At 40.1% G+C, this 15,643-nt stretch overlaps 2 protein-coding genes across 3 annotated transcripts in view; one reads left to right on the top strand and one right to left on the bottom strand.

Moving 5' to 3' along the window:
• Positions 1–15,643, top strand: part of DOCK2 (dedicator of cytokinesis 2) — a 416,930-nt gene that overhangs the window by 184,993 nt on the left and 216,294 nt on the right. The window lies entirely within an intron of this gene.
• INSYN2B (inhibitory synaptic factor family member 2B) overlaps positions 14,278–15,643 on the bottom strand; it is a 121,018-nt gene continuing 119,652 nt past the window's right edge. For both annotated transcript variants that reach the window (XM_019839132.2, XM_003981291.5), the window contains one exon: positions 14,278–15,163. In XM_019839132.2, the coding sequence (XP_019694691.2) occupies positions 15,022–15,163 (142 nt within the window). In that variant the 3' untranslated portion in view covers positions 14,278–15,021. The remainder of the gene's footprint in view (positions 15,164–15,643) is intronic.

Genomic DNA, 15,643 nt, shown 5'->3' with positions numbered 1-15,643 from the left:
TTTTGGACATTTCATGTAAGTGAAATTATACAATTTTAAGTCTTTTACATCTGGCTTCTTTCCTTAAAATAATGTTTTTGAAGTTTATATTTTAGGATGTATCAGTACTTAATTCCTTTATATTGCTGAATAGTATTACACTGTATGAATATACAGCATTTTGTTTATCCATTCTCTAGTGGATAGATACTTGAATTGATTCCAACATTTTGCTATTATAAATAATGTTGCTATGAATATTCATATAAAAATTTTGAATGAACATATTTTAATTTCTCTTGTGTAGAAGTCTAGAAGTGGAATTGCTAGGACATATGGGAATTATATATCTAACTTTATAGGAAATTACCAAAATGTTTTCCATAGTGACCATTTTATATTCCCATAAGCAATATGAGGGTTCTATTTATCTACATCCTCCCTAACACTTAGTATTGTCAGTATTTTGGATTTTAACAACTCTAGTGGATTTATAACAATTCTAATGGTGTCTCATTGTGGTTTTAATTTACATTTCCCTGATGACTAATGATGTTGAGTATTTTTCCATGTGTTCTCTCTGTCTCTGTCTCTCTCTCTCTCTCTCTCTTTCTTTCTCTAAGACACTTTTATCTGTGAACTTGCCATACATAGCTCCTCTCTTATACCACAGAACTTTTAAGGCTTAGGCCTATTTATAAAAGGGGGTAATACTTGACCTTCCTCATAGGGTTCCTATGGAAATTAAATGAAATAACACAAAAAAGCATTTGCACATGCATTTCTTGTACATAATATTCATTTATTTATTCATTCACTATTTTATGAAAACCTCTTATATACTCAGCATGAAGACTCAGAAATGAGTCAGGCATGGTCTGTGCCCTCAAGAAAACCATGACCTCTTTCAATGGGGTGTTTCTCAAGTACCTCAGACTCACTGCGCCCCAAACATAATTCATCACCAGCCCCCCAGGAGCCTGCTCCATACTCTCCCTTCATTTAGGATCCCATTTGACAGTACTGACCTAGAACTGTAGTAGCTGCCCTTGATTCCTCCCTCTCACTCACCTGCCTGTCCTCCTAGCCTCCCACCAAATCCTGCTGTTTTCTGCACATCTGGCTTCAGTCCCTCCACACCTGGCTCTCCTGCTTGCCCTCAGAGCCCCCTGTACACCTCAGCCATTGGATTCATTGTACTTAGTTCATTGTAAGGTGATGTTTTTTTTGTCTCTGTGCTCCAGTCTCCCTACATTCTGTGGATCCCCTTGAGGGCAGGGACCATGTTTGCTTACTCTTTTACCCTCAGCTTCCAGCAGTGCCCCTGGTATACCATGGGTCCTCAATGAATGTTTGTTAAGCAAATTAATGAGTGAAATAATCCCTAGAAATGCTATGTTGCTTCATACCTTCATGTATTTGTATGTCTTTCTCTCAGTTTGGAATGCTTTTCCTTCTTCAAAGAATGTTTCCTCTCAGTATCAGGAACCCGTATCTCAGGGAATGTGGGCACAGTGTAAGGAATTGTCTGTTCATACTTTCCCGTCCCCTGGGCTGATTCCAGGAGCCTTGCAGAGGTTCTAAGTCACATGCTGTGTCATTAGTCTCAATGACTCTTGAGTTTGTTGGTGTGATTACAGCAACAGGAGGGCTGAGTGGGGAGTATTGGAGGTATGTAGAAAGCACACCTAACTAGGAGCAGGAATGTGCCTGAACTAGAAGGAAGGAATAAACAGATTTTTCTCAAGATGTAGCTTTATTTTCATAAAATGGTCCTTTCTAGCACTTTTAGAACAGAAATATCTCCTCCAAATTAAAGAAAATGATGTTGGAAAGTAATTACTCAGAGGTCAGGAGTCCCTGTCTTAGTGCTGAAGGCCCCAATTTAATTTCAAATTGAAATTTGACAAGAAGGAGAGAGCCCCATTCCAACCATCACTTTCAATTTTCCAGATATAATTTTTATTGGTTAGTTTCTATTGCCTGGGAATATTAAACAATATTTATGGCAAACACCAGACATGCCTAATACTTCTGAAATCCTGAGAGGACCTTGATCGGATGTGGGGTGCCTGGTCATTGGCATGTCATTATGTGGGATTAAGTGGTGACTTTTTTTTTTTTAATTTGTAGGAGTAGGAACATTGTGATAAAAGGTGTTAGCTATTAAAATTACAGGAACCATAGGGCTAGGATGGATCACTTCTTGTGCACAGCACATTGTAATTATCATTTTCTGGAAAGCCATTCCTGAATTTTTCTGTAAATTGCTTGCCTAAACAATGAAGTGTTGATGGTGGCAAATGAGGAAAAGGAAATTTTACAAAAACAAAAATCAAAAAAACTTTTACACGACTGCTTCCCCCTCTTCTCTTTGCCAAGAGTCTAATCAATCAGATATACATTTGTTAACTAAAGTTACCCAGGAGTTTGACCTTGATGCTAAGAAAGGCAGAATGGTTTGGTAGAAAGGACATTTCGGAGATGAGAGAACAGGAAATTTTTTTTTTTTAATCAAGTATAATTGAATATAGTGTTACATTAGTTTCAGGTGTGCAGTATAGTGGTTCAACGATTCCACGCATTTCTCAGTGCTCATCAAGATAAGTTCACTCCCCTTTATCCATTTCACCTATCCCCCTACCTTCCTCCCCTCTGGCAACCACCAGTTAGTTCCCTGTCCTTAAGAGTGAACATGAGAAATTGTCCATACTTGTTCTGCATAGTTGGCTCTGTGACTTTGTGCCAATATCACCCCTCTAGACCTTGGTTTCTTCTGTGCAATGAACTCTATCATTTTTAAGATCTTTTTCATATATTTAACTTTTCTGATTTGGCCAACGCTTATTCTTTTTTCCATCTCCCAAGATCCTGAGTCAGGGATGTAAAATAGATTTTGCTTCATATGCCAGGTCGGGTGCATTGGTAATAGCTGCCTGTAGTACTGCCCTGAGAAAGAATCAGAGGCTACATCTGTGTTCAGGGGAAGAAGTACTGAATTGATTAGTGATGTCTGTCATAAGCATAAGATTCTAGAATAGTGATGTATGCAGGATACTTACAAATACTATGTCTTGACTAAAATCCTTGGTGTTTTTCCAGCCCAGTCCAAAAGCTCTTGTAGAACCCATATTCTCTTTTGCATATTTTTGGTTAAGAAGGCTGTGGTATAAGAGCAGAAGAATAATGGAAAAAAATAATCTGAGAACTTAACATTTTACCAGGGAATGGATTCTATGTGCTACATGTCCTATTTTATCAAATGTAAGAATCACTATGATTTTATGTGCCCATATGAAAGAGATCATGCTACCAATTAAACTGTGACACAGAGGCTTATTTTTGCATTGATTGTAATCTTCAGAGATGTTCAGATGTGATGGAGCATGTCTTTGATTCCTCATGGGTAATTGTCATCATCTCCCATTGTTTGGGAGAATAGAGTGACTGAGCATCAGAGGATGAAAACATCATGGTCAAAGTCACATGGCTAGTAGCAAGGTGGGATGTGAACTAGGGATGTCCAACATCAGAGCGTGTGTCTGTTGTGCTATCCTGTAGGTCTTAGAACAGTGTGAGGAAAACTTCTCAGATTTTTTGGGTAGGTGAGGGGGCTGTCTCAGAAAACCTTCCCTGACTGTTACATCCTTCTGCTGACTGGTCTACAGAAGGCTGTTCCCTGTGTGTGGCCTCCTTAGTGCTGGGGATGGACAATCTCATAGGGAGAATCAACCAGGGAATTTACACACTGCCAGAAATTCTTGGAAGGGGAACAATCTGGTAATTTTGTTGAAATTGGGATCTAGTTTTTATTTCGGGTAATTAAAATAAGCCTCTGGGTGATATATTTTGGGCCTAATTACCCCGGTTTTTGCAGAAGAGTCTATTGAGTGATTAAATAAAGGTAAATGCAGCTGGCATCAAGCCAGCTCTGGAAATTCAGAGCAGTTTGTTCAAAAAGGAAGGAAAAAAAAGGCGGTAATCGCCCCATCCTCCACTGCTTCACCTCACAATAGCGCTGAAGACTCCAGAAAACACCTGAGTCATCAGAGAGCCAGGCTTTTCAAGTTCTGACTTCACTTTCCAAATGGCAAATGGCCCACTTACATGACCACTCTCTGATACACTGTGAGCCCACAGACTTCAAGATGCTTGTGCAGGGGCCACAGCAAGACAGTTAGTGCCACCTCCACCCAAACCTGTCCCATGGAGAGCAGGTGTGAGGACTGTCTAGGACAGGAGGATGTGAGGTTCCAAGCCAGAAGTGGTTGGTTGACTCCACACCTTCACTCAGCAGCCCAATACTTTGTTAACAAACAATACTTACAACAAAGTTATCACTTATTGAGCAAATCGTCTGTTTTCCAGGCAAAGAGCTAAGCACCTTATGTGTCTTCCTTCTCAACCTGCCTCAGAGACTCGTATTTTACATCTGAGGTTACTGAGACACAGAGAGGTTATATAACTTACCTATAATCACACAACTTGTTAGTGGAGGAACTGAGACTTGAACCCAGGCAAAGCTGTTTATAGAGTTCCTCCTCTTAAATAGCATAGTATATACTCCTACACCACTAAGACCTTAAATTGTTCTTTAGGCATCGAATATTTTAAAGGTAATAATGGGCACCTCCAAGCTCCAGATGCTGCTCTGCCTAGACCATGCAGTCTGGTGAGATGACCTACATGTCAACTTTCAGAAACCTGCGAAGTGGCACTGGATTCTTGGTGGCTTTGTAATGACAGTGATATATTTAGAATCAATCTCCTCAATTATGGGAATCTGTAAAGTCAGAACAAGAGCCTGGAGTCTTGGGACTTACAAAATAGCAGGTTTGGCAGAAGACAAAGCTAGAATGGAAGTGTGAAATGATCTCAAGTCTCCTTCCCCTTCCGCATACAGCTTGTGTCCACTTTCTTGAGCAGACCACCGGGTTCTATGTCTAAAGGCCTCTCCAATCCAGAGTTTCCCTCTACCATCAATGCTACTAACTGGGGTCTGGCAATGACTGTCTCTCACCACTTCCTCTGCTGTAGCTACTACCAAGACACACTGCCTCCTCTCTTGTCCCTTTTGAATTCTTCCCGTTGCAGCCCATGTGGTCTTATCACGTAGAGCTTTCCTGGTGGGCAAGCCTCAGTGGCCTCACTGTGGCTGAAGATAATGGCCCAGCTGCTCACCACGGCCTTCAGTGTGCCCAGTACAGGCCTGCCTCTTTCCCCTATGCTCTTGACCTCCCGCTCTTGTGCCAAATTGATGGAACTGTTCTGCTAGCTACAGAATGTTCCTTTTCTTCTTTGCATTCTCCTGCATGCCATTCCCTCTGTCTAGAACATACTCCTCTTACCTTTCTTTGCAAAACCTTCCTCCTCGAAAACTCCTCTTTTTCTTTCATGTATTGGCCTGGAGGCACATCTTGACCCACATTCCACTCATGCAAGTTGGTACCCCTCTGCTCTCTTCAGCATGAACCAGTCTCATGTACTCATCACACGGTCACGAGAACATTCTTCCTAGCACTAGAGAACAATGTCTTCATCACTTCTGCATCTGTAGGAAACACAATGTCCCTGGCATATAGGATGACCTGAATGAACACTGCTGAAGGAATGGAAGATTTCTGCTATTTAATTTATTTACATACAAACCACGATTCTTTTCCTTAACATGCAAGTGTTACTTGCATTACCCTTATGCAAGTGTTACTATTATCACCCTTAGGGCATGATTAGACTAGGAGAATAAGGGAGGAGAGAGAATTGCTATTGAATAACTGGACCAAATGTAAAGAATTGGGGAAAGGATGTATTCATTTTCTTCAGAGGATATATATGTTGGTGATGATCACAGTTAAAATTTCTAGGGTGCTTGCTGTGTGGCAGAGATGGAAATTTGAGGACATTATCACGTTTAATCTGTGAGGTTGACAAAAAATTATTATCTGCTCTCAGAAAGGAAACAGTGATCAGAGGGTTTGAGCTCTTGTCCAGCATCACATTCAGGGGAAGGAGGAATACAGAATCCAAATCCAGGTCTACAGAGTTTGAAGCCACCATCTTAAGCATTTCACTGTGCATGTCTGGGACATTTTTTTTCTGAGATAAAACTTGAAAAAATTAAAAGAGTAAATGTGTGTATGTGTAAGTGTATGTGTATGTGTTAGGGGGAGATCAGGTTAAGAAAGAGAAGAAACATTATATAAGAGTCCTGAAATTCCATTTGGTACCAAGAGGTGGCGTCATTAGCTTGGGGTAGCTTGGTTGCTGCTTGATATGGTCTTGTAGAGGGTGCTTATGTCCTGTGGGTGGGGAAGTTTTACTTTTTTATTTTCTTTTATTTTGTTTTATTTTGTTTTATTTTATTTTATTTTATTTTACTTTATTTTATTTTATTATTTATTTTTGAGAGAGAGAGAGAGGAGAGAGAGAGAACGCAGGGCTGTGGGAGAAGGAAAGAAAGAGAGAGAATCTTAAGAATCTTCAGTAGGCTCAATGCCCAGAGCAGAGCTTGACGTGGAGCTTGATCTCATGACCATGAGATCATGATCTGAGCTAAAATCAAGAGTCAGATGCTTAACCAACTGAGCTACCCAAGCACCCTGGGAAGTTTTACTTTAAAAAGGATTTTGGTAATTGCATATCAAAGAGTACATGGCCTAAAGTATATATGCAAAAAAAATTAATTAGTATCTCAACTTCCAAGGAACCCATAGCATGTATGCACAGAAGTCAGTTATCAAGGTAGACTTCATATAATTGGGTCTAGTTCTTGAGTAACATAAAAATTTGAATAGATAGAGAGGAAGAGTAAGGGGGTTGAAACAGGGAGCAGTATTTTTGGCCTTATCTCCATCTCCTGGTCTGTGAAATCTTCTCTCATTCCTCAAGATCATCTTTCTTCAGTGATCTCATTGTTCTTTGCCCATTTTTAAATTACAGTATTACCATATCATAATGGAATTTTCTCTTTACCTGTCTATGTTCCACAGTAGACTAAGATTCTTGAGGAAAGGGATTGTATCCCATTATCTTTGAAGATCCTGTCCATAGGCCTAGGACTTGGCATGTGGCTGGCATTTATCCAAGCTGTGGAAATGAATGAATGGAAAGAACAAACTAAAATGAAAAGTACAAATTAATGTCTAGCTTTAAAATAATTCTGATTTAAAAAATAAGATGAGAGAAGATTTGTTTCATGTCAAGCTTTCCCATGAAGGTCTTTCCTATATAAAATTCCCAAATACTTCATGAGCCCTATGTGGTAGAATTCTTCCAGACAAAGTTTCAGAACTGGGGCATAAAAAAGAGCTGGTTTCATTCTCCCAACCTTCCTTCTGTTCCATGATGAGCCACAGAGATGAAAATGAAAGGGAAACGTGAGGTTCCTAAATTCATTAAAACAGCTACTGCAGCCTCCCTGGTCTGTCCAGTTGAGCAAACCTCTGCTATGAGGACAGAATGCTCCTAGATAATAAGCACTCTCCTGTTGCTGCTGCTACCATAACAGTCTCACATGTGATGCAGTGACACACAACATGTGATTCTACAGAGGAGGTGAGCTTAGGCCCTGGAGAAGCTGGTGGCAAGCAGCATAGGAAACACACTGCTGTTGTCAGCACCCAGAGAGGGAGAGACAGAGATGGGGTTTAGGAATTGTATAAGGAGTACTAGGAAATGCATGACTGGTACATCATCGTCCTAATGAAATTACATCCAAATATCTCAGTGCCTTTTAGCTTTCCGTAAGTGGAGCCAGACCTGATTTTGAACAAGTAATTTTAAGTATATTCTTAAAGGTAAGACTTCACTATATCTGCTGTCCTATTTCCTGGCACTGGAGGAGAGGCCAGCCTTTTCTTGTCCTTGGAGAACTTTGGAAACTTTGGAAACTTTAAAATGTCTGCCATTTGGTCATTGACTGAGTGCTCTCACACCCAACATTGCTTTCTAAGGGCTGTGGAGTTGGGGCCCAAGGTCTCGAGTTTGAAAGGATTTTACTAGTTGGAAACTGGTCATACTTTTCTTAAGGAGTGAGAAGACCTTATTCCACAGCTAGGAAGTCTTTTCACTTCACAGCTCTCTGTTCCTCAGTTCCCTTATCTATAAAATGGGGGTATAATGGTGGGGATTGGATGAAAAAGCATGTCTAAAGTCCATCACATGGGGCTTACCACCTAGCAGGTCTTTGGTAAAGAGCCATTATTATTCCCCTTCAGTACTGGAGTCTTCTCTTGCTTTGACGCAAATGTTAGGTATCAGATGACAAACTATTTTGTGGCCCTGACTTGGGATCTCTCCTGGATTTGGGAAGTATTATTAAGCTATTGCTACAGCTGGGCTGTGCACAAAGCCCCCTTGAGATGAAACCAGATGCCATATGTCTGCTACAAAAGCTTGAAGGAGAAATCCCATCACAGAGGGTCCTTCCCTGGGAATGTTGTTGCGGGGCTGGAGCCATCCTGAGAGACCCTGTCAGCACGACCTTGAATGCAGCAGGCTCCCCCACAAGGGTCCATGCTGTTCTTTCCCGGGTGTTGACCTTCTAAAGGGACTCAAAGGAATCAATGCCATCAAATGACTCTTCAAGATCAGAACCCCCTTTTTCTAGATTTATGCTATGTTCATCCAGTGATGCATTTGTGCAGTCATTAAATATTGATGATGATTTTTTAATAACATGAGGAAATTCTATGTCTTAAATATAGAGAAAGGGTCAAAAGACCCAAAAATAAAAAGAAAGCCGTCAGGGATCCTGGAAGCCAAGGAGGGAAGACCTGTGGCCCCTCACCAGAATCCCTGGATCTCCCAGAGGTCAGGCCCAGAGACTCTATTCTGAAGCTAAAATTATGTTGATATCTTCTGCTTAAGTGACACATGATTTGTACATTTCTGTAGCTTCACTTTTTTCTAAAATGATTTTGCTTTCCTTTTATAATCAGGAAAAAAATCCTCAAACACTATTTCTTTAAAAATAGGAATTAATGAGATAGTCAAACTTACTGAAGCATTTTCATGTATATAATTTTACTTTTCTTCTAACCAGCCTGTGAAGCCAGAAAGGCAGATGGTTTCATTTTAAAGACAGATGTGGGGGATGGAGGTGAACGTACTTGTTCAAAATTGTGCAGAAAGTCAGGGGCAGAAGTCAGTACTTCTAGCCTTGTTCTGGTCTTTGTACCATGGATTGTTTTTCCTCCTAACGTTTTCATCTCCCTATTTTCTCCCAGTTCATTCAACAATCATATATGAAGCACATATAGCATCTTAGGCAATGTGATAAACACCTAGAGGGCCATAGAGATTCAGATGACAATTTCTGTCCCCCAGGACTTTGCTCCCTGGTGGAGATGTGCATGAGAGCTTGACAAAAGAAATGTCAAGATAATATAAGCAGCAGCCTGTTCAAAGCTCCATGAGTACTGGGAGGATGGAGTGACTAATCCCATGGCAGGGGCGGGGGATGATCAGAAAAAGTTACAGAGAGGAGGTGACATTTAAATTGCAACTTGCTGTCTGGCATAGGAGGTAAAAGCCCAGGCTCCCAAGCTTGGCAGACCTTGAAGGCACTCCAGTCTTCACCACCTCATACTTGTATACTTGGACACATTACTATTACCCTCTAAGCCTCAATTATTCTCCTGGAAAATGGAGTGGTTGTAAGCTACCTTGAAATAAATCAGTTAATGGAAGCAAAGCATTTAACAGCCCATTTTAACTTCAAGAAGCTAGAGCCTTTATTATCATAATTAGTAGTAACTTGGCTCATATTCATTTATTCCTCCCAAATGAAAATTATTTTCCATGATAGATAGGTAATGGAACAATGTCCCAGGTAGAGGGAACAGCATGTGTTAAGTCACTGATATGCAATAGTCTCTGACTTTTTTGCGAGATGACAAGGAGGCAGGGATAGGGGGAAGTAGAATAGTAGGAAGTTAGGCAATACATACTAGATTGCAGTCAGATTGTAAGGAAATTGTGTTGCTGTGGGAGGATTGTTATGCTCTAGGATGCTGGTGGGGTGCTTTTAAGGGTGTAAAAACCAGGTAATGGCCAGATGTGTGTCTTAGAGAGATCCCTCAGGCAGCCAGGAGAGAGCTGGATCCAAGGGAGCTGGAAAAGTAGAGAAAGTAGCCCTTGAAGGCCAGTACAGTGGTCTACATAGAACAGTCAAGGGCTCATGATGGTGAAGTCATTCATTTCAGTTAAACAAGGACCTCCTTGACTTTACAAACTGAGGAAAGCAGTTCCCACTCTCAGGACACAACATATAGTGGGGAAAGAAGGAGTGAAGGGAGGACTAGAAATAGCTATAATTTAAGACAAATAATCATCACAAGAGAATAACGAAGACTGCTTTGAGAGGGTCAAAAGGAGGGAAAGTGGGGTGTTATATACAGGTGCGTGAATCAGAAAAGGACATGTGCTTATTGTCAGAACACATCACCCTTCTCTGGGCCATAATAAGCTCTATAAGGCAAGCTGCATCTATGATTTTCTTGACCAACACAGAGAAGGGAATCAATAACTGTTGGAAAAAAGTGATTAGGGCTGGGGTTGATCTGAGAAGTTTCCCTGGAGTTGGTGGATACATGGTTCTGGAGAAGAGGGAAGGATCTATTCAGGAAATCCATTCAGGTCAGTGGTGAGTTCATTACATGGCTTTGAATTTGCTCCCCTTGATCCCTAACTATAGACAGCACATTGTTTTCTATCTTGAAACAAACAAGCAAACAAAAAACAATGGCAACAGCTCATGACTTCTCTTCTCCATCACCCATATGGGATTTCTGCATGTGGGATTGGATTCAGTCAGGCTTGGAGTGCTTGCTGAAAGAGCTATGTGAACCACTCTCAATTTCATCAATTAAAGTGACTCAGCCCATTTGGCTCAGGAGAAAGAAGGCTTTTCTGTCAGCATAACCAGGGTATCACAACACATATGCTACCTGGGAAAACAAACCCAAGCACCAATGGGAGGTCATTGTGTTTAGCTGATGATTTAAAAAAAAGCTGATGTATTTAAAAAAAAAATACATATTGAAGTTTTGCCAGGAGAAAAAAAATTGGTTTTATTTGAATGAAATTTAATATAATATGGTTGTGGATTCTAAGAATTTGTGGGGCCATTCGTGATAATAAATGCTTTATTTGCTTTGGAGAGAATAATCCTTTGGTTTGATGCTTATTGTCTTTTCATTTTAGTTGTGGTTTAAACCAAGGCAAAATGCTCTGCCCAAAATGTTTCTTCAGTTACATAGACCCTGTCTCCTTTAAATTGCATTTTCTATAAAAGGGACTAGGTCACATGTAATAAATTTTGGCATTTTAATGAAAACATTACAGAGAAAATAGTTAACAATCTGCTTTAATTTCAAAACTAATTTCCTCTTTCATATAGTAAGGCAGTATCTTGGTAAAATGTGAAAAATGCATTGGGATTTAATTATGATGGCAATTTGTTCTGAAACAAGGTTAAACTGGGCTGTCAACGTTCAGAATAAAGGTATTAGGAGGTTGGCAGTGGGGGTAGGATGATAGTGGTTTGACGTTCCTGGGTCCTGAGTGCCAGGTAGACCATAGTAGAATTACAAGCCCTGAGCACATTGCTTACTAATCAGTAGAAGGATGGATATTCCTGGGGGAAAGATAGAGCCTATAGATTCCAGTGGCACCATCCCCACTGGAGGACTGATAGGCAAGAAAACAAATGAAAAAACCCTGGGAATCATTTTTCATGTTGATCCACTGGATCCAGTTCATTCATTAATTTATTACTGCATCAGATATTTGAATTCCATTATGCTAAGTGCTAGAGACACAAAGGTAAGCAAAAATAAGCAGGATTCCTACCTTAAGAAGATTATAGGCTAATGAGAGAGAAATATAGTCATCAAAGAATGACACAAATATATGTACAAGGTCACCTGTGTCAAGAATTTTGATGGAGGGGTCTCTGGTGCCAGGTGAGTATACAAAAGGAGTTTTTCATGTGATCTAGGACGGTGGTGGTAGTAGTCTTGGAAAACCTTACCTGGGAAGTCCCAGTAGAGCTGGAAACTGACCAGGGGAGGATGACATAGAGTAGATTATTCCAGGCAGACAGAAAAGCTTACACAGATCCTTAAGGATGTATTAGGATAATGGGTCTGTAGAGCAGACAGGGGAAGTGCTTGAGATGGAAGCTTCCATGGGAGAGTCAGATGGGCCCTTCTGGGTGACAGACCTGGTCTTACTTTCTAAATTTGTCAGGAAGCCAGAGTGTGACATGGGTCAGATCTAAATTTTGCAGTAATTGTCTTTGCTGCAATGTGGAGAATATGCTGCGAGGGAAAGGGAGTATGTGTTGGGGGACCAGTTGGGACATTTGTGGAGGCCATCTGAGAGAAGGGGTTTGGGACAGGATGCCAGCAGTGGAGGAGAGGCATGTTTATCTTGGAACCTGGCTTCATCTGGCAGTGAGAAAACCAAACTCTAGGTTTGCTCTTCCTGGGCTGAGTGTCCTGTAGGAGGCAGGCTGAAATCATATATTTGGGAAACCTCAGGAGTAGGGGTGATAGATGTGATCAATAAGAATTCAAGCTGTAAGTTGGTTAAAAGATGGGGATGAAGCTGAGATGAAGCTCAAAGGGCTTTTGAATATTAAGCTTGTCAAACATAGTTTACACCAAACACAAACAGTGTTGGTTGGGTGTGGCTTTGTCCGGCAGCTCTTTTCATTGCAAGCCATGCTTTATGAGCATAATGATCATAAAACGCCTGTGTTTCTTGGGACTTAAAAAAAAAATATGTTTTTAGCATACAGCAAGTTGCCTTGAGCAGCTCGAAATGAAAGCCTTTTCAAGCAAAGGGTATTGAGACCTCTGCTCAGCTAATAAGGAAATTGAACCTGCCAGTCGGAATTGGTCTCAAGTTTAGTGTCAGTGGTTCCTGGAACTAACCCGGGGCCATGGGGCCCCATCGACCTTCACATATTCCGCCCACCACTACATTACTCCAGCACTGACTTCCCCAAGTGATTGCTGTGAGCCCTTGGACGACTCATCGAGCCTTACTTGACTGCCTCATGCTGAAAATGGCACGGACCCAGCTCTTGCAGTGTCTTTCACCTCAAGGATATTTATTCCATGCAACAAGGATCTTTCGTTTCTCAGAGTGCTATGCTGTGTTTAATATACATTCATATTCTTCTGGATCACTGAGGACTTTGTCACTTAACAATTCATTGTCATGGTTTCTGGTCTTAATAAAAGCAAGAAGAGTTTACTCCTTATCAACACCATTTTTTGACTGAGAAAATCTTAAGCTTGCTTCTGAAAACCTACTGCAGCCCCATGAAGGCATCTTGCATCTTCTCTCCCAATTTACTCCAATCAGCTAATGAACGAATATGCAATTAGTGAGCACCTGTTGTGTACCCTACATTGTGCTCAGGGCTTTTACTCACTTCACTGTCAGACACCCTTGTAAGACAAAGGTTATGTTCAGTATTATAAGGAGTCAGAGGCTCCCAGAGGTTAACTTTCCCAAAGTCACCTAGCAAAAAGAAAGTGGCAGAATAATATCAAACCCAAGACTTCTGATTCTATGCCCATGACTCTTCCCACCTTAAATTGGTAAACAAGCTGGCTTTAGATGGCTCATGGACAATGCAGGGGGAAAAAAAAAAAGGAATCGTATGACGGGAAAGTTGTTTCCTTTTCAGTTCTCTCTCAAACGTCCTGATTAGTCAAGTAGAAAATGTGTTTGGTGTTAAAGTGGCTTTAGCATGTGTTGAATATTTGCTAATTTCCCTTTTTAACAAAGAGAGCTGGTCTCAGGCTTAACACCTTCAACACTCAAAAATCTTAGCAAGAGTTTAATAAAATTATTTTGATTTCATCTTCTATTTTTGGAGCATCATATTGTTTTCCTTATGGTGGTAATATAGAGTTGCCTTTTAGGGAACTTTTAAGGAAGAAAGAAAATTATTAAAAAAATTTTTTTTAAGTTGAATAAATTATAGTTCAGGTGTATGGGCACAAAATGATAAAAAATATGAAAGTGTATCCATCTAAATGAAGCTAGGAACTATTCTATTGATTTAAACTGCCTCCTTCACTCTCAGGACATGTGGGGCTTCATGTGATCATTGCGGCACTAAATTGTAAATGTGTTCTTTGTTTATCTGTTTTCCTGGAACACAATTAGAAGCAATTATAATGAAAACTATCCCTGTCCCTAGGACCGTTGAGGCATCCTTCTTAAGTTTAAATTTATAACCCAAATCAACCCAAGCTAGTAATGGAGTCTTAAAACCTAGGAAAAATACGTAAGTTTATTGCAAAAGATAATATCCCATTTAAAACAGTTTAGAAATTTACAAAACCTTACATTAGTACACAGTCTTGAAGAAGGTGCTCTCTATAGATGAGCTGGCATGAAGTTCCAAGTATAGTGAGTACCTATTTTTTTAACTACAGAGAAAGCAGCTACACAAACTCCTGCAACTTAAGTTGATATGTGAGTCTCTTCCCCTTCAATTTTACAAAAGTAATTTTTGCCAAATTAATATCTCTCCATAAAACCATATAACCTCAAGTACAGCATTTCTGTAGAATAGCATGGTAGATGTTACATCGTATTTTACAAAGAAGTGATTTCACATGGTAGACGAGTATAGATAGAGGTTTGGCATACGTATCTGTATGTTCTTCAAAACATGGAGATGACCATTTTTGTGTAGCAGGAAGGTGTTTACTGAATCCATTTCCCTCCTAACTATTTTAAATGTTCAGTATTCAGAAGAGACCTTTCTGGTTTCAGGCTGGTGGCCTGAGCAGTGCTATGTTGTGCTTTGGTATAGAATTATATAGCCTCATTTTTTGTTGTTGTTTGTTTGTTTGTTTTTTCTCAAAATGTCAAAATTTTCCAACCCCAGTTTCATTTAATTCAGTTGAGGCTTTATCTCAGGCCCCTCACTCAATACAAGTGTATGACAAGGTGAGATTCATCATTTAAGAGTTGGATTATCCTTTTGTGTGAGTTACCTCAGACACCTCTTCATCGTTCCAGGGTAACTTTGGCAAATGATCCAACTGAGCTCTGGGTCGTTCTGCTCATTTTGATGTTGGAATGTGCACAGAGCTTACAAAGTAGGTAGAGTAGGTGTTTACATCTCCGTTCAAGAATGGACAACCAGGCCCTGAAAATTTAAGCAATTTGCCGAAGGTTAGTGTTATAGACTGTTCTGTTGCCTGGGTCTCTTAATTCCGGGAACAGGATTATTTTCATCCCAGCATGCTACCCAAGAATATAAATTAATTTGAAAATTGGTGTAAGCAAAGCAAATTAAGATGGAAGCTCTACTATGAGATAAAATTACATAAGACATCCCAAATGATTTTGTCTTATTGGATTATCTTCTGTGCTGTTCTTTTCCACTGTTGGGGCCAACTGAGAGTTGATTGTGTGGATACAGAAAGATCTGTGGCTTTTAGCCAGTGGTAGCATATCTTATTGAAATGTGACTTCTTAAGTATGACAAGTGTATTTATCTTAATTCCAACTTAGTGTTATGTATTCCGGTCTCATTTTGTGGGTTTAAACATTACACTAGAAACAGAATGAGAACATCTTGAATGACATTCCAAGACTTAAATAGTGCAAGCTGAGACTCTTTGCC

The sequence above is a fragment of the Felis catus genome, chromosome A1 (assembly GCF_018350175.1).
Source record: "Felis catus isolate Fca126 chromosome A1, F.catus_Fca126_mat1.0, whole genome shotgun sequence".
Classification (NCBI taxonomy): domain Eukaryota; kingdom Metazoa; phylum Chordata; class Mammalia; order Carnivora; family Felidae; genus Felis; species Felis catus.
The sequence above is the reverse complement of the archived record's forward strand: the minus strand, read 5'-3'. Positions and strand labels throughout refer to the sequence as shown.